Below are 19,431 nucleotides of genomic sequence, written 5' to 3'. Positions count from 1 at the left end.
CCCGGGTCCTCAGTCATGTTTAATTGAGTCTCTTGGAGCGTTGCAATTACCATACTCCAGCAGTCTCCTCTGTCTTGTACATCAGCGGCCCCACACTTACAAATGGCGGCTGGAATGCTTGATCTAAAGCTTGTGAAATGAGCTTTATTTCAGGTGCCCCCACCACCATTTTTAAGCATGGGAATGCTGATATGTGAGACCCAGAAGCACTTTAATTAGAGTGGCTCTTGAAGCTGCTCTAAAGCGCTACCCCCTTTACGCCACTCTAACTAAAGCACTGCCCCAAAGCACCTGTAAAAGTGCCCCAAAGCACGTGTAAAGTGCTGCCCCAAAGCACGTGTAAAAGAGATTTCATTGAGACAGAAATAGTATCCTTAAACCAAAACATTTATTAGGGCTGAATGCATGGGCTTTCCACCCCTCCTACATTCCACTGACCCCAGCTAATTCTATCTCTGGAAGAGAACAAACAGCTTTGCCCCCAGCGTGCCTTTTTCCCTCTGTGCATCTTAGTCCCTCAGCTTTTCACTGGAATGATCTGGGTCCTCTCTCCTGGGCCACCTGTATCCCAAACTTTGTAAAGCATCTTCAAGGTTTGAGATCTCTTCTGCTCCCATGCTTCAGTCTTGAGAAGAGCAGTCTAATTTTGCATGGATGGAGCTGAACTGGGAGTAGCATTCCCCAGCAAATAGCTTTATTTTTGTTCCCTTTGGGACTCTTATTTGGATCTTTTTTTTCCCTTTTTGTATGTGGTTCCTTTAACAACCCCTTTTGATCTGACTGCATAACAGGTTAACCTGTTACAAGCAAACTCATACAACCTGGGAAGTTTCCCAGGTAGCCAAAGCAGCCAGTCCCTGGCCCTTGCCTCTCTCTTGGATCCCCTGCCTGTTCCCCAGCCATCTCCTATTCAACAATAGATTTAATCATTTGACCCAAGTTTAAAACTTTACAGTGAAACTGATCTCCTGCATAAATTTATGCATATTGTTAAATAGCTATCTTAAAAACAGACTTAAAACTTGATAGCTGTACATGTAGGAGAGTAAGGTTTGCATAATAGGAAAGTTATGGCAGAGGCAGAATGCTGATGAGGGGAAATTCAATGAAGAAAATACCTATGGTCATTTTTGGCATTATCTTTTTTAACACATACTTCCTTTTCCTTGGTTTTTTCCCCTTTTTTAATCTTTGCTTTTCTGTGCACACAATTCTCCTCTAAATCTGTTTTAAATTAACTGATGGATTATGCATGGGGTTATGTTATGTTATGTTATGTTATGTTATGTTATGTTATGTTATGTTATGCATTCATAGACATGCAGATACTTATTCTCTTCCTGTGAATTAGTCATCTACCAGGAAATAGGGAGCCAAAAGACTGTGTCTATCTTATTTTGCAGGGCAGGGAAAATGTGGAAGCACTACACCAAACAATTACCAGTACTATATGTCATTTTCCCTTCTTATCTGTTCTGCCCTGGGGAAGCTGTGTATTTCAGCTTCCTTTTATTTATTTCCTGTTTGGTGTGCTTTCCCCGTTTCTCACTCATAGGATCCTTGTTTTGGTAGAGAAGTAACCCTTCCGACAATAATGTAGCTATGATATGCTATGGTTTCCAACAACAGCCTTTCTCGAAGACAGACTGTTTCTGTAGCAAGTACCAGTTGCATGGTAATTAGCTGTATGGGAATTTTCACAGTGACCTCCCCAAGGAGCAGTTTCACCAAAGAGTAGCCCTGTTGTCCAGACTATAGAAGCTCATAAAGTCATCACTAGTTGTGATTTTCAAGCTACAAAGCAGCAATAGAAATACTGCCTTTAGTTTTAAAGTACCTTTCAACTGCAGAAACTTTAATGTACTAGATTCCTCTATATATGGGCTGCTGCACAGGTCCTACTTTATGCCACAGTAAAGTATATTTTTCCATGGTGTTCATGAATGTGTTTGAAGGCATGTGATATTTGGTTCCCTCCCATTTCCAACAAGACTTCTGCTTCTTTATGCATTAGCTGCATCACTTGTTTCACTCCATTCATGTTTTAATTAACATATTGTTTAGCTTAATTAATATATTGTATTATTTTGTATATCCTTTATTCTCTATGTAGGACTTCAGAATCTTGGCTAGGAGTACTTTTAAATGTACATATCTATACAATAGTTAGTTTGTTTGAGTTTTTAAAATATCCTAAGCAAATCATAGTATTCTAGCTGGATTACACTTTTTATGGGATCAAAGAAGAAAAACTTAAGTAAAATTAAAGGATGTGTGCATGTTAATTCATTTTAATACTGTGCTCTGAAAGCGAGGAACTCACCAACATTCAGCCTTCACAAGAGATGTCTGAGGGGAGACTTTATAGCTGCCTATAAGTTTATCAAGGGGGGACAACAGGGAATTGGAGATGTGCTATTTACCAGAACACCCCTAGAGGTAACTAGGAATAATGGGTGCAAACTAGTGGAGAGTAGATTCAGGTTGTTAGACATTAGGAAGAAATGTTTTTTATAGTAAGGGTGGCCAGAATCTGGAATGGGCTTTCAAGAGAGGTGGTAGTATCACCTGACTTAGAGCTCTTCAAAAGGAAGCTTGATAGACACCTGGCTCGGGTCATATGACCTCGGTCCTCTTTCCTGCCAGGGGCTGGGGGTCTTACATGATGATCCATTGTGGTCCCTTCCGACTCTACAATCTATGAATCTATGAATAAAGACACATCCTCCATTGTACTTCACACATATTCTAAAAGCTCATTTCTTCAGATGTTTATAAACTGTCAATTGCTTTGTGGCAAGCATTCCCACCACGTGACCTGGGGTCCCACAGATCTGAAAATTTGGTGGTGGGGGAGCGGTGGCACTACCTCAAATTTTAGTGGGGCCCAATCCCGGCTTGCAGGGCCCAGGATGGGCAGTGCTAGGCCTCAGGGCCTGATCCTGGCATGCAGGGACATGATTAAACCAAGTTAGTCCTGGCCCTAAGAATCTAACACCTAATAAAGCACTCAATGCACCTGCATGATTAGTAGGACTATTTGTGTGCTTAAAATTACGCACATACTTAAGTGCTTTGCTGTTCTAGGGCCTAATGGTACTTGGACACTTTATGTAGCTTGGTACATGTTTTTAGACCCCTCTAATAAATGCAAAGCACATAGCAACCAGCATAGGTAAGTACTGTGAGCATTATAAGTTTTATAGCCTGTACTGTAGTGATTGAATGGCTTTTGTACAGCTGTAATGCATGTTTAACCCAATGTTGTAAAACACGTCTTGAATGTATTTTCATAGCTTCATAAACTGTAGCTCATTTGTGTAGGTACCTTTATTTGCAGTCCTTTATCTTAAACAGGAATCTGTTTCCTGCTATTGTTCCTTTAAAAAAATGACAAGAATAAATTGCCTCCTTGTTATGTGCATCAGGAGAGTCCTTAAGTACAGTAATGGTGCTGTGAACTTGTATTTCTAACCTAAGTATGTGGGCTCAACAAGTAAAGAGCCAAAATAGCATTAATTATGAATGTTCTTCATTGTGGTTTTTTGAATGTAAGTCTCTGGAACAGATGTTCATTTTTTTTTTCTGAGCCCCAACTGTTTTTAATATTTTCTCAAATGTTTTGAGAAATATCTTTAAACATTTGCCAGAGTTCAATTAACATCCCATGACTGAAGGTGGAAAATGTCCTACTTTGTTTTTCCTCATATACCTGCTCTTGCTGCCCATTCCACAGCAAGAAAAAGAAAGGATTCCAGCTGGCACTGGTTTTATTACTGTTAAATTAATTTGCAGGATAAGCCTTTGTCGGGAGTGGTCTGTTTGGTTTTATTTATTTATTTATTTACCTTGTCATTATTAAAAAAATTGCACTGTAAAATGTTGCAGTTTAATTGCATGAGGCCCATGCTCCCTTTTTTGTAAGTGGTTAATAGCTTGTTTTTGTTTACATGGAGTTCTAGAAATCTTGTTTAAGAATATGTTCAAGGTAGAGATTATGTTACTTGGTTTATCATGTTTTTCCTGAACTGCATATAAACAGAAGATTGTAAGTTATTGAAAGCCCTTTTCTGTAGAAAAGAGAGCTGGGGGGTGGGGGGGAAGTTTATATAAGAATGCAGAATAACTTCCCCAAACTATTGGCACACTGTGACCATAAAACTTCAACAGCACATTGTGCAGGGACATGTAACAATTTGTCTTAGCACCTCTACAGCTTTTTGACTGCATTTTCAGAAAGCAAGTTGTGCTGTACAAAACACATGCCGTGGTATCAGTTGACTGCTTTTTCCAGAATCAGTTCCTTACATGCATGTTTTTGTGATTAACTGCTATTTCACAATTAGCTGCAACTGAAGAAATATCGCATGTTTAATAACATGTTGCATACACATCCTGGATTCAACCACTAACAACAAAAAATACTGGTCATAAAATAATTGGAATTCTCTTGACTGTGTAGATGTATGCATTTTGTTAACTGAATATAATTGGGTGCATTTCAATTTTAACTGCATTGTTCAGATTTGTTAATAAGGATTTGGCAAATAAAATATAAATAATTGTATTTTATGAAAGACTCACAAGGCAGGGTACAATTCAGGTCATTTTGCTATGCCTCTGTTGCCGCTCCAGGGCTAACAAATGTAAACATGTATTTTTGACAGGCAGTTAAGTTTAAGTGACCCAAAATGATGACCACATTTATGTAAACTTTCTGCTGGGCACCAGTTGGCAGCAAGAAGTTCTGGGTTCACATTTTTTTCAGGGTATCCCATAAATTATACCTGTGGCTTCAGCCCCCACCCAGAACTCTGGGAATACTAAATTTGCTGGGGTATCCCATGTAAACAAAACCCCCTCACAAGCAGTGTAAACACAAAAGAAACACATTTATTACAGAGAATAAAGACAAAAAACAAAAGAAAACACTGATAATTTTAAAATGCTGTTAACTGCAAAGTCTATAGGTGGCATCCTCTTAGGGAGACTTCACCCGTGTCCAGGCAGTTTGGGGCTTCCAAAAAAGTAGTTCCAGGGGCCTGCACCCCTATACATGCTGTTCAGCAATGGGCTGGGGAAGGGGGCCCACACCAGAGAGTCCTGTGAGCTGCTTCTTGGGTTCAGTGCACTGTGGGGACCTGCTCAAGCATGTGGGTCCTTCTGCAGTGCAAGAGGCTCCATTGCTCCTGGAGGAGTGGAAGAGTGCCGATCTTTGCTCACACAGACAGGCTTTGCTTAAGGCGCATTAAGGCGATGTAGGCACGTGTCTACACATGGACGCGCTAATGCGCATTAACCTGGTGTCTTATCTATTGATGCACATGGCATTAATGCGCATAAGCACATCTACACGCATGCTAATGTGACTTGGCTATTCACGTTTTATGGCGGTATCAAATTTAGGCTCATGTAGCCTTAAATTGTCATTTTTAAGGCATGTTAAAGGCACACATGTGTAGACATGCACCCTTAATGTGCCTTAAAAATGGCAATTTTAGGCTAAGCCTGCTTAAAAGAGGCACATGTAGATGCACCCAGCATGCACACACTCCAAAAACTTCTGGGCTGGATTGAGGAAGAGGTTGCCTGAGGAAGAGGAATCCAGGTGGGGTTCAATAGGAGGATTCTGGGGCCCACTGTGGGGGCCGGTGATTAAACGAACATCGAGATGCCATCTGCGAGGCTTGGGCTGTGGTGTAAAGCAGGAAAGGAGCCGCAAATAGTGCCCCCTGGCATCGGGGCAGAAAATGGGCAGCCTCCCGCTTAATTGACATCTATTAATCAATTAACATCAAAGCATGGTGGGCGAGAAGGCGGGTGGTTAGCCCAGGAACAGGTGGGCAGGCCACAGGGAAAGCAGCCCCGAGCAGGCCCCGACTGCTGCAGCAAGTGAACAGACGTTCATTTTTGATTCTGGAAATTCAGGCATGAGCCCACAGTGGCCCAGGCCAGAAGCCGGGGGTGTTAGAGCACACCTCCCTGCTTAGCTGGAACAGACATCTGCCAAAGCTAACCCACCTACCCTGCGAGGGCGGGGGTTTGCAGGGGAGGTGCAAAACATCCTGGGATGTTGGGGCACCGTGAGTTAACTTGAATCTGGAGGGGATCTGGGACAGAAGTTCAATAAACCGATTGCACTTAAGTCTGATACTATATCCAATTAATCTTAAACTGGTTTTGGCCATTTTGAAAGTGGTTTACACACACTGAACTTCTGTTGTGTTACAGATTTGAACTGGTTTCCAATCACTTACGGAGGTTTATGTGTAATTTCTGTCCCTAGCCCTGATGTCTGTGTGGACTGTTAAATAGGCCTTGATGGCCAAAGTGAAAAAGAGGTGTCAAATTTACTAGCAAATCTTTGTCTAATTTATTTTTTCTCAATTGCTTTTGTATATCTTAAATATGAAAAGTGTATTGAAAACACACATTTTATATTTGAATTCCTGTGTCAATGATTACATCAGGACTCTAAATATTTTAGAGCAGTAGTCACCAACCAGTCAATGGCGATCAACCAGTTCACAGTTGATCTCAGTCTGGGGGGCATGGAGCATCCGCGCATGCATGCACGCAATCAGCCCCCCCAAACTGAGATACAGAACCGCTGCTGCTCTGGGAGCAGCACAGTGCCACATGCATCCTGCTGCTGGGCTGATCTGTGCCCCCTGACCCTGGGGCCGGTGTGGGTGAGTGGGACAATCCCCCTCTGCACCCCCTACCACCAGGTGAATGGGGCCTCAGCCAGGCCAGGTGGTTCATCCAGGTGCGCAGGGACGTTCCCGCTGCTGCACGCAGCCTGGCAGGGGTACATGCCCCCACAATCTGTGTGTGGGACAGGCGGCTGCCGCTGTGCACTGGGCTTTGTGCCCCGAGCCCTGATGCAGCTGCCCTGGGAGTAGCACAATGCCATGTGCATCCTGTATACAAGTCTGTAACTGCAACTTGATATCGTTTTGAACTCTTTAGTAACTTGAATGAGTGATTTCCTTTCCTCAGAAAACAGGGATCCACCTGACAAGCAGTGATTCCAACAACCCTTACGTGTAGTCTCAGCAAAGGCTCCAGTGATTCAGTGAGCACAATGAGTGAACTAATCTCTAATCCCTATAGGATGAGACTGAGACATAGTGATGGGGGGCGGAGTTTGCACTGTGCATGCTGTGTCTGTTCTCTGGAGAAAGGATTCGGCCTTCTTAGCCATCAAGTTTGTTATGTGAGTGTTTAATACACACGGACAAATCCTCCCTGCACTCAAAAGGAGGAAAACTGGGGGTGTTTATATGTCATAAAACAACACTTGGCAACAGTCTTATAAAGTATGCTTTATTTTTTTTATATCGTGGTTTATGTAGTCCACCTACAGCATGCCTCATGGGACATGCTTAGTGAAAATACTTAAAGCAAACAAAAATGCATTTAAGTTGACATATTAACATGCTGAAAGACACCTCACAATCCATTCCCCATCTGAAATGTGCTGTGATGCAAATGAGTGTTCCCTTTAAACCCCTTGAAGCTCTGCAAAATATGACTACATACCAATGGTATCTCCTCCTGATTATACAGCTCTCTACTTTTGTTATTACTGTAGGAGCCATAATTTTCTCATACCTGCTGACAAATGTAGGGTGAAAGAAAGAAGGAGCTCTCATGTTCCACTGGTGGTACAAATTATCCCGAGTATGAGCCAGGTTTGTTAGCCTGGGCCCTTATTCACAGGCCTACCTGAGCTCTGCTCTATCAGAATCTGCAGGACACGGTTCGAGACAAAGCTAGCTTTGTACTCCTCAGTCAAGCTGATGGGGGCATGGGAAGGCAGGAGCTGGTTTATAGCTGGGATTGCCAGAGCACAAGTGATAAGGCCATGGCTCTCTCCTGCTCTGCTGTCTTCTGTACTGGTCTATGCCAAGAAAAGGCAGTCTAGAGCTAGCATCATTAGTTCTCTTCTGCCAGAGTCCTGTGGCAGAAAAGCTGTCACCCTAAATTCGGAGAATATTTAACACCCCAGTGCCTCCAACATTGATTGCCTGTACCAACAGGAGGGAGAGTGTTTGTACTTTGAATGAATTGAAATGCCCTTCAAACAATATTGCGAATGGAACTGTGTTCTTGCTGCTGAGTTTGTTTTTTGGGGGGCGGGAGAGTGGGGGGGATGGGGTATAGTGAGAGAGAAGAAGGATGCATAAAAACTTCAGCAAATCAATAAGCGTATATCATATTATTGTTAGACCAAAACTCACATTCCATTAAAAATAGTTCACTAAGTTCTATTTCAAAGAAGCTGTCAAAGAATTGCGAAAAATGAGCTGCTTAAAATAAGAAGCATTCTCGTAAAACATTTTTATGAAGCACAAACTGCAAGTCCCACACATGACAGTGTGTGAAACTGAGCTTTTATGAGAGACCACTGAACTGGCATGAACTATCAGTGACACAAATGATGTTGTTCTGAACTGCTGGAGGTTATCTTTCTTAAAGTACAGTATGTACTGTATATAGAGAGGAGAATGTTTGGGGTGGCAGTATTAATGCTCTTAATTTTAGCAACACATTGTTTCTCTCTTGTTAGTACCACCTTTTAGGTTCATGATTTCTCTTCCCAGACACGATACAATAGTCTAGGTATAAATGGGAACCAGTACTAGTTGGGTAACTACAAATGATGTGCACCTGCTGGAAACTTCTTACTAAGGTTTCTATGCAAACAGTTAAGAAGAGAAACTTTGTGAATCGCTTTCTCATGTGGTCATACAGACACACATACATGCACAGGCCCACACACACGTACATGAATTTACACGCAAAAGGGAGGCCAGTTTTACTAGGGCATAAAATGCCAATTATTATTATTTTCACTAAAAGGTCCTAATTACTACCAAATAAACTTCACAGAAGTAAATTAAGTTCCCTCAGATTTACAGCAGTGGGACTGAAAAGCTGAATCTGACGTGTTGAATCCATGCTGATTTAGCGTCTGTAAAACGATCAATATCTCCCTTGCAAGCAGTGCAAGCTATTGATTATATCCATTGGAGAATAAAGAATTCAAGCAGTTGTTTGGAGCCCAACCCTGCTTCCACTGAAGCTAATAGCAAAACTCCTCTTGGATTTAAAAAGAGCAAGAATGGGCCATTAGGATATTGTTGCTTTCTTTTTTTACCAAGCTATGTGCAGGCACTAATCACAGCTCTTCTTCTCAACCATGTGTTTAATGTCAGCAAACAAACTTTTAGGATGCAGGCTGCTTTTACCTAGTTTTACCCAGATGTACTGTAAGAGTCAGAAATGTAAATAATTGGTTGGCATTCTTCACTCAAATGATTCTGCTTCAGGCAGGGAGTTACACTAGATGCCCTCTGGAGGTCCCTTCCAGTCCTACTTCTCCATGAGTCTATGACCCAGTATACTGTTTCTGTTTACAAGAGTAGGTGTTTTTCTATTATTTCAAATTTTACTGGGACATAAACTGCCAATAATTATTAGTTTCACTAAAAGGATGTCTACTGTCACTGAAAAATGGATCAATGAGTGGACCACATATTGATGGCAAAGAGTGACCATTTGTCTGTGTTGTATTCACTCACACATGTGGCTGCACTGAGGCAATTTGGAGCCCTCTTTGCCCTCGGGCCACATCTTACTTGGGATGGTCCCCCAAGTAGGGTTAGGGGTTGCCCCTCTTTTCCTAAGCCAGTGGAATGGAGCCCCGAGAAGTCACAACAAAAGAAGGAGAAATTACTCATTTTTCTGGGCTCTTTTATGTACTTTTTGACTTATCAATCAGAGAGTACTTGTAGCAGAGTATTGTGGGCAGCACAGAAGAGGTGAATGTTTTGGGAGGGAAACTGGAATGAAAAGAAGGGAAAATACTTTTGTGACCTGGGACTGGGAGAATGTTGTAAGGCAAAAGGCATGTCCTAGGAGACCATATAGGGTCAGTTAGAAGAGAAGCAGATGAATAGGCTGTTACCTATTATCAATCATTGTAATTGTGCACTGCCTTCATGGGCAAGTCTGGAAGAGAGAAACAATCAACAAAGTTGCCAGCGGGTGCAGCTACATGAGATACTAACTGCGCAGTAGCTGAATACTGTGCAATAGCACATCACAACACCAACAGCGCTAATACGCTAGTGCACTTATTATTAGGCTACTGTGCAGTAGTGTCACTAAAAAGGCATGCACCAGTGCTTCTGCACAGTAACTCCAGTTATTGCGCATTTATTTAGTATTTGATCATACAAATACTAAATAAATACGTTATAACCGTTGCACAGTAGCGTCTCTTGTAGATGCGCCCAGTGTAAACTATGTTAGCGCTCACCATAGCTGTATCTCAAAAATAAAGTATGAAGATTAAACTTGATGCAGTTTAAAGGAGGGGGCCAGTGAAGGATTGGGGAGGAGAGCAGTGGGGCCAGAGTGATAGGTAAGGAAGATCATTTTCTTGCTACTTATGGTATTAACACTAAGTTACATAAAAAGACAGTATTTTCACTTTGCTCACATCAATCTCTCAGTCAGCGTTTCCCCACCCTTCTTTGTATATTTAGGGGAATTTTGGAAAATGCTCCTGTGGTTTTTTTCTGTCCAAACTTTTGAAATCTATTCCTGGCATTTTCCTTTGAGTACTGGTCTCTGGAGCAGTTAATCAGCTTTCCCATTTAAGCAGCATAAGAAATGGTAAGCCCATTAACACACACCTTCCACTAACAGCTTGGCTCAAGTCTTCTGAGGGACAGCATGCCCCACCTGAACATTCACTTGCTGTGTGCAAAGCAAAATTATAGCACAGCTAAGTGTCTGTGAGCAATTTTTAAAAAGTCCTTTCAAGTCTGAGTCAAAGAAGTGTAGCAACCTGTGGTCTGACTCGGGGCAAATAAATACATGCTCAGTTTTCATTTTTATATGTGTGTGTGTAATACGTGTATGTTATTCTAAAACACCAACCAAGATCAAACTCAGTATCTTGATCAAAGTGTGCTGCGGTGTGCTTCCCCTTCAGCACACTGCCGGTATGTTGGCAAGCCGCCCAGAAGGAGCAAGCAGCAGCCGGTGGATCAGATTGCAGTTTATACACCTGACGTGGTAACTGAGTGCGATGGAATTCTGGCCGGCGTGGGAAAGACTAACCAAAGCCAGGATCTTGAGACTCAAAGTACTTAATTAAAATACTTCATCTAAGGCCTGTTTGTTATGGCAAAGCCAACCTATATGTTTAAAAAAAGTCTGTTTTTCATACAATCAGCAAGACTGGTGAGGCTCCTCTTGGGCTGCTGCAATTAGATATTGACAAGTGAGGAAATGAAATTTGGAGGGATGAGGAATCAGTCAAAATACTGACTACATTGATGTTGTTTTTTTAAGGCAACTGAAACAACATAATTATGGAAAGGATAAACCGTAATTGCAGGCAGTATTTTTGAAGCTATAAGTTCTTACATTTCATTTATACCAGAACCCACCTAAATAGACCTTATGGTATTTTTTTTAATTAATCATTTAGTGCACCAGGGTTCCATGAGATGAGCATCACAATGGACCAACTTAGAGTAAAATAATATTACCCTTAAAGTATTTCATATTGTTAGAAACATTCTGGAATTTGTATATTATCCAGCAGGTCATATTTGAAATAGTACTTAAGACTTACAAAAATCAACATACCATTCATTTACATTTTTAACAACTTGCCACATCTGCTTATGCTTTGTTCTCATTCTCTTTCATTGGTGTACATAACATTCTACATTTCTCCATCAGGCAAATTAATTAAAAGAACATGACCAAGATTTTCTTTTAGGACTTGATCCTGCAAACATTTATGTTCTTTCTTAAATTGGCTGCTACAAGTAGTCCCACTAACTTTAACAGGATTACATAGCAAAATTATGCACTTGCATAAATTTGCAGGATTGGCAATTTAATATTCCTAGTTCCTGAAGAATTAAAGAATGTCTTGTGGAAAAGGCAGAATTGTAATGATAAAAGCCAAAAACCATTTTTTTTTTACCCTTCTTCTAATAATGGATTCTGTCTTAGGGTATTACTGTGCTGTCTACCACTGCAGTATATGAGTAAATTTAATATGAAATCAGTAGCAGTACTGAAGTTCCTCACAAACTCTGGCACAACTTCTGTTTGGGGTTAAAAGATCTGTTTGTAGAACAGGTTTCTTTTACTTTATATTTTACTAGCTTCAATCTTTTTTGTGAGGGATCATTAAAAGTTTAAACGTGGAAAAACTGTCAATGTCAAAATCTTTTACCTGCCGTCTAATTTTAAAAGCACATAGATTTATTTACTGTATGTTTAGCTGTTTGATTAAAAAATTGGATGAGTTTAAAAAAAAAATAAAGGAGCATCTTAAGGATTTTTTTCCACCCAAATATAACCAGTTGTGATTTTAAGTAATCCAACTATTTAAACAAAGTATAACAAACCTATTTTATATTATCTGTTCCTAAAGTTCAAAAATATTTTTAGAAGTCAACAATGCTTGCTTTGACTTTCAATTATTCTGTATGGGATAAGAAATCACAGTCAATAGCAGTGAGTTTTCCAGATGTTTTTGCAGAGTGAGTGAATGTGTATATATGCATCTATATGTGGTAATGGTGGAAAACAATCCATCTCCCCTCATCTGTGCACCACCCTGTACGAATGAAAACCACAGGAAAGAAACTAGCAGAGCCTGACATCTGTGAGCTAACTTACAATATCTGATTAAAGCTCAGTATCCCTAAGTACTTACAGCTACCGGCTGACACGCATCTTTACTCATGAATAAAGAGTAGATTAAGAGAGAGTGAGAAAAGGAAAAGTGAAAGAAATCCAAGCGGGAAAAATTTCTATCTATAGGTGTGTATTAAATTTCACATCAATTAAAAATGAAGACTCAGTCACTGAAACATGAGTTTTCTGTCTGCATTTTCGCCTTGGACTACAGAGCTGTTTACAGACATTGTACACACAGACAGAGTGAAGGAAACAACTGAAAGTAGTGGTATAAAAATTATAAAGGCTCTGTCTTGAACAATGGGAATTATTCCAGTGCTTGGAGCCAAATCCTCCTCTCTGCCAGCAGAAAGGACAAAACTGTAAGAGGGCTAGGTAGAGGCAGCAATATAGGAGGGGAAATGCTGTTTCCCCAGCACCACCTCCTGCTGACACCATAGAAGCCCCTACAAACTTCCCCCCCCCTTTCTATTTTTATTTACTGCCTTTATCAGCCAGGGCTTTCCCTTTATTATTGTACTTACTTTTTATAGCTGAAATCCTGCCTTCCCAATTTCTCTTGTTTCACATTTAACTTCTTCACCAAATTTTATTGATAGTTATTGGAATCTTAACAAAATAAACAAACTCGGCACCAGCTGCTCAAACAGCCGTGGTCGCCTATCTGGAATGTATGGTGGTCTGGTCTGGTCAGGGCAGCCACACAATGCAATTTATTCCCACACCTGAGGGAATGAATTTCACAACTATAATTGCTACAATATAATTCTTATTAATGTTGTGCTATAATTCCTATTAATTCCAACAGGCTAGTAAATGCATTAGGACTTGTCAACATATTATTTTACACTGTTTATGATCTGTAGAATTACACTCTTCAGAATTGTTGCATCAAGGAAAGCTCTTAAAAATCAGCTTTACGTCAGAGAAAAATGCAAGTTTTCCAAGTGGACTTTGGAGGGAGACGGGAGGGATCTTTTTCTTTGTGAAGTAGTGAAATTTTGTTTTTGACCAATCCATAGTTAGACCTCTGCAGCTAATTGTTTATGAAGACATCACTAGTGTCTTCTTTAGCCACTGAAGGTGCTATATTAATAAAGGACAGCTTTATGGAATTAAAAATACCTGTCTTCCAGCAATGCAGAAAAGAAAGTTGTAAGTCACTGGGAACCATGTAATAAATATGAATTGCTTTGCAGTGACTTTACCTTAGTCTTGTTTTATCTCACCACCCTATTTAGGTAGCGAATATGATGAGGAAGAAGTAGACTATGAAGAATCAGACAGTGATGAATCATGGACTACAGAAAGCGCCATCAGCTCTGAAGCTATCCTTAGTTCAATGTGTATGAATGGAGGGGATGAGAAGCCTTTTGCCTGCCCTGTTCCTGGATGTAAAAAAAGATATAAGGTGAGTGTTGACTTGGTTCTTTTTGGGACACCAGAGGATAAAACCTGTTAGAGCAATTCTGTATCCTTTGAGAGTTTTTTCATATTAATTTTTACAGCATTTCAGCATTGTTTCATATTAGCTACAAAACCAATGCATATTTTGGTCCTTATCAGTTAAATCGAGAGAGGTTCTAAATACAATTAAAAACTGATGATTTTATATATCTTAGAACTACGTATTCATAGTAATTATTGTAAAACTTGCAAGATGATACCAAAAGAATCATCTGTAAAATGGAATTGCACATATTCCATATAAAACTTATTTATACTAATGCTAGAATGGATCTCTTCTGTAGAAGAACTATTACAGATAGTGTAATAGTTTTTAACTAAACTGAAAGCTTGCCAGTGATGCATTTACTACTACAGGTGATATGCATAAGATAATATTTAACTTCTGAGAAGATAAAGACCTCCTCTTGCAATGCAAAGCTGTTACCTCATAGAAACTTCTGTGTATAATAAATTCAGGCTCTGGTTTTGTAAATTAATCTGCATTTACAAACCTCAGTGCAGACCCCCAATGACTTGTCTATATAGCAGTCTGCCCACAGGAACTGACTGCAAGATTTGCATAGCACATGCTCCAAGAAACTACTTCTTCCTCCTTTTCTTCCCTCTCCTTATATCACAAAGGATATTTATATATATTTGCAGAAGTAAACTCTCTTGAAGCCCTAACCTCCTTTTGCAACATCAGTTGGCATATATGGAGATTTCTCTGATGTCACAAACAAAGGAATATCATTGCACACTAATTATTGCAGCAGATGATAAATTTTGACATTTTTGTTTTAGGCAAAGTCCCTTAATAATATGAATGATGCTAAGAAGTGAAAATGGGATGTGGGCAGGATTCTCTGTGTCAGCTGCTTTTCAAACATTTGCTTGAAGAACTGGAGAATCTTTTAAAATCTGACAGGCTGAAAGGATTCCCCGTCTACAGTTCATTTCTTTAAGAACTGTTGAATAAGATCTTTTAAAGGAACAAAAGGCTGAAAGATGAAAGAAATGAAGGGAGATCAGAAATCTTCTGAAGCATATAAATCCTGATGATAGCAAAACATGAGTGGTGCCTGAAAATGTGCATCTTACTGATTCCTCAGTTGTTCTGAACTGGCAGAAAAGCCATAGCACAAGTTGCATATTAAGCTATGCAAGGATTAGACGCTAGTGGAAGTACTAGCTACAAAGCAGAAGTAAAAAACTAGTGTATTTCCTAGTTAAATGCACAAATCTAGTTTGTAGAGATTAGTCTGAACTATGTAATTTTTGGTTACAGGAAAAGCAAATAATCTAGGGAGGAAAACATATTTTGGTGTGATCAAGCAGATGTGTTTGTATTATGCAAGATGAATGTTTTTGTTAAGGAAGGATTGAGGTAAAGAGGAAGGGTGAGGAATAAAAGCTCAATGTTTAGCTCAGGAAGCAAACAAGCCATAGTGATTGTTAGGAGTCACTTTTCCCAGAGGGCATCCATGCATTGAGGAAAACGTTTATTTAATGGAAAACGCTAGGAGGAGAACCCTGTAATTTGCTATATCCTGTCTGTTCTCTGTTTGACTGCCAGCCCCTCTGTCTTTTTATTGCCCAAATAAGCAAGCTGTTCCTGTCTGCTTCTGCTATCTCGCTACCTTCATCTCAAATGCATGAGGACTGTCTAAAAGATGTCTTGCACACGATTAATGTTAGAACAGGCAGACAGGGAACAAATTAATGACCCATAGAGAGGTTGACAAACAGAGAAAGCAGCAAATAAGAAGTACCGTATTTTGTGAAAAATAATACTCACTTCTTGTTTAGTTCAGATGCATAAAGGCATTTCTGTCTCACCTCATCTCTCCCCTTAGTCGCTTCTGTTTCCTTCTTTTTCCTCTTGGTCTAATGTGTGTGTATGTTTTATCTTTGTTTCCTTCCCTGAGTTTTGCCTTCATCTTCCTTCCTCTGTTTAACTCCCACTCAGAAGAATTATTTGTTGAGCTTGCCACAGTATCCTGGTCAAAGGAGCGTGCACTGGGATTTTTTGGTGGGCTCTGGGTAATCACACAGAGGGTTGTAAAACAGTAGTAGCTACAAACAAGAACACTGACACTCACATACAGTACTTACCAGGGCCACATAACAGCTGAAGGGGGTAAGGAAGACAGTGAACCTTTCTTCTGCCCAGCATTTATGTGATCTTTGTTTTATAAAAATACATTATTTGCTGCAGTATTATTGTTGCAGTAGTTTTATTTGTTATGCTCAGGACCCAGTCAGGGAAAACACTCCCTTTGGCTTGGCATTGTACAGGACTCTGGTGCAGTGTCTGCCATAGGGTAATTAATGTCATTAAGCAATTAAAAGAAGAGGTGCAAAAATAGATGTAACAAATACTCAGAAGTTGGTAGATGGAAGCTGTAGTAAGAAAACATCTTTACACAGGCCAGATAACTATCAAGTCCTTACTGGCCTGTATGTCTGTTCAATCACACTTAAAACATCCCCAAGATATAATTCCCTCCCCAGAAGTAATGTCCAATTTTCCCTGTTACCAAAGATTATATAGTTCAGGCTAGCTGTTATCAGTTGGCAGTTTCCTAAACACACCCCCATAGAAGTGAATCATAAACATGTTGCTCTTTTGCGGTTTTTCTTTTATTTTTGAAGACATAAAGTTGTCTACCAATACACTGAAGTATTATTGAAGCCTCTGATTTCTATTCTGTGGCATAACCTTTTTTTTTTTTAAGTACAATATCCAAAAGGCTTTCTAAAATTGAAGGCTACATTTATTAACAGGATTTTAAGCCTGTTGTTAGTGTAATTTCTAAAATGGCTAAGATATTTAGAAGAACACTGATTGCTAGATACTCTGGATATAATTCTGCATTGAAAATCCATCTCCATTATTAGTATTATTTTTAGGTATATGTACTAGGGGCCAGAGAACATGCAGCAGAGATTTTTGGTGAGCTATAGATGAAACTTCTGTATTTATATTATATATATTTGAAATTTTTCATTAGATTGTTAGCAGCCATCTAAATTCAGACACTGATATTTCAGTAACATGGTGGCTACCTCTGGATAGGGAAATTGTAACAATATATTTTATACAGAGGAACCTATATGGAAAGTTGTTAAAAAGCAAATTAAACATTTCAACTATATTTTATATATGTAATAGATAAATTCTATTATTCTAAAACTATGCATCCGTCTCAGGTTCTTTGATTCACAGCCTACATAATGACAACATAGAACTGGCACTTAAAGTTCCTTATGTGTTGCCTGGTAACACAAGCCCTAAAAATCCAGTAACTCAACAGTTAAAGGAACATCCATGTCCAGGCCAACCTCAATTTTTTACCATTCAAATGTCATAGTAAAGCAGATGCACTGACTTACAAGCACAACAAACTCCTTTCACTTCCAACGTACAACCTCTCCATGCACACACTGAGTTCTTTTTAACAATCTCTCACTTGTCTCCTTAAAAATAACAAGAGTTTCACCAGTGTACACATGATGTGATCGTATCATTCCAGAGTGGGAATTTGCTGTGTATTGTTAGGAACCTGTGAGTGTACCTGTTTTATTTCAGTAGAAAAGCCTGCATATTGAGGGTTGGTCTAAATTTTAATCATTGGCTTAAATGAATTTTGGGGACCTATTAATGGCTAAAGTTGGTCAAATACATTTCAAGAGGCAAGAGTTTTTGTAGTTGATATCTTTTATTGGCTTAGGGCCTTGTTACACATGAACTGCCTAAATGTTTATCGGTGTTAGTGCTAACGAGTTTGAAGAAGTCACACTTTCAGGCCAGCAGGGGCCTGGAGGACTAAAGGGTAAGAATTCTCCTCCCTGCCTCCCATTTCAGGCTCCCCGCCCCCCCTCCTCCCGGGGTTCCCACCCTGCCCCTGGGGTTCCCTCTGCTCTCCAGCTCCCATCCTGCCCCCCACCTCGCAACCCTGTGGCTGCCCATGCTCTCTGTCTCAGGGGAGCAGGCAGGGAAGAGAGCAGCAGCTGTGGTGGTTGTAGCCAGGTAGGCAGGTTAGCCCTTCCATGACTGTTTGCCTGGGACAGACAGCACAGGCAGCCACAAATGGGCAGGGGGGCAGCGAGTGGGGATCTGGGGAGGGTGGGGTAGAGGCAGTGGGCCCAATCCAGGCCAGTGGGGGGAGATGGGTGAGTGGGGGTATTTACACTAATGTGTAGCCTAGAGTGGCTACATGTTAGTGTAACACGAGGTTGGTAACACTATCAGAGATGAACCAAGGCTGCAGTGGTATAACTTTTAAGTTGCCTAGAGTGCTTAAAAGTAGTTTCAGGTGATAATGTTTGGACAATCCAGGTGTAAAGACCTCCAGGAGCCACTTAAAATTAACATATAACAAGGCCCTTAGACAAGCTTTTGAATGCACTGCATTTTTTTTCACATCTGAGGAAAAAGCAGGCTCAGCAAAGATGAAAAACAGTCTGCCAATTTTTCCATGCAGTTAGGCCAATAAAAGGTATCATCCACAAAAATCCTTGCCTCTGACATATTTCCTGGACCAACATGGCTACAGCAGCACCCCAACACTATTAGATACATTTTCTTATTTCTTATAGTGAAAGTTTCAATTTTATACACATAACTTTTATGCTCTATGAAAAAAAATGTATTAATGAACAGCAGCAAGGGGGAAACAGAAGGGAACATGAGAAGGGAAGTAAAGTGTTATGAGCCTGCAGTAAATAGGCTTAAGACAGGATGGCGACTGTAGTGGCTGCAGGGACTATCAGGGTAGAGAAAGCAGCATGAGTTTGCAGAAGAAGTCAGCACAATGCAAAGGGTGATGTGGGGCCTTGGGCAAAGAGAATAAGGGTGGTTGGAGCAGCAGGGTGGTTAGGATGTGGCTGTGTGGAATGGGAGGCCTTGAAGGTCACAGAAACATCATGTAGCATGAGACTGAGGGGAAACAAGGGGCCACGGAGGTGAGATGTGGACTGGCCAGGACAGATCGAGATCAAACCCATAGTTTAGCTATGTCCCCTGTGCCAATGAAATCTGTAATTGAATTTGTTTGGGACCATCTCTGGTAGGGCTGTGCAAAGGTTTGATCGCTGATTCAATTCGGAGAGATTCAGAAAGATTTGAGGATTCAGACATAGACACAGCTTTAAATGTTTTTTCTACATACCTCTAGGTACCAGGTGGCTCATGAATGCTGAGATGCTGGGGTGGATGGAGCGTCCCACAGGAGC

General features: G+C 40.4%; 1 protein-coding gene across 2 annotated transcripts in view; it reads left to right on the top strand.

The window, feature by feature from the left end:
• The window catches only part of JAZF1 (JAZF zinc finger 1), a 213,760-nt gene that overhangs the window by 186,412 nt on the left and 7,917 nt on the right, over positions 1–19,431 (top strand). For both annotated transcript variants that reach the window (XM_019508638.1, XM_019508639.1), the window contains exon 3: positions 13,986–14,155. In XM_019508638.1, coding sequence (XP_019364183.1) covers positions 13,986–14,155 — 170 coding nt within the window. The remainder of the gene's footprint in view (positions 1–13,985; positions 14,156–19,431) is intronic.

Source organism: Gavialis gangeticus, unplaced genomic scaffold (assembly GCF_001723915.1).
Source record: "Gavialis gangeticus isolate Ggan-Ray unplaced genomic scaffold, GavGan_comp1, whole genome shotgun sequence".
NCBI lineage: Eukaryota > Metazoa > Chordata > Crocodylia > Gavialidae > Gavialis > Gavialis gangeticus.
Note: the sequence above shows the minus strand (reverse complement) of the source record. Positions and strands in the feature narration are given on the sequence as shown.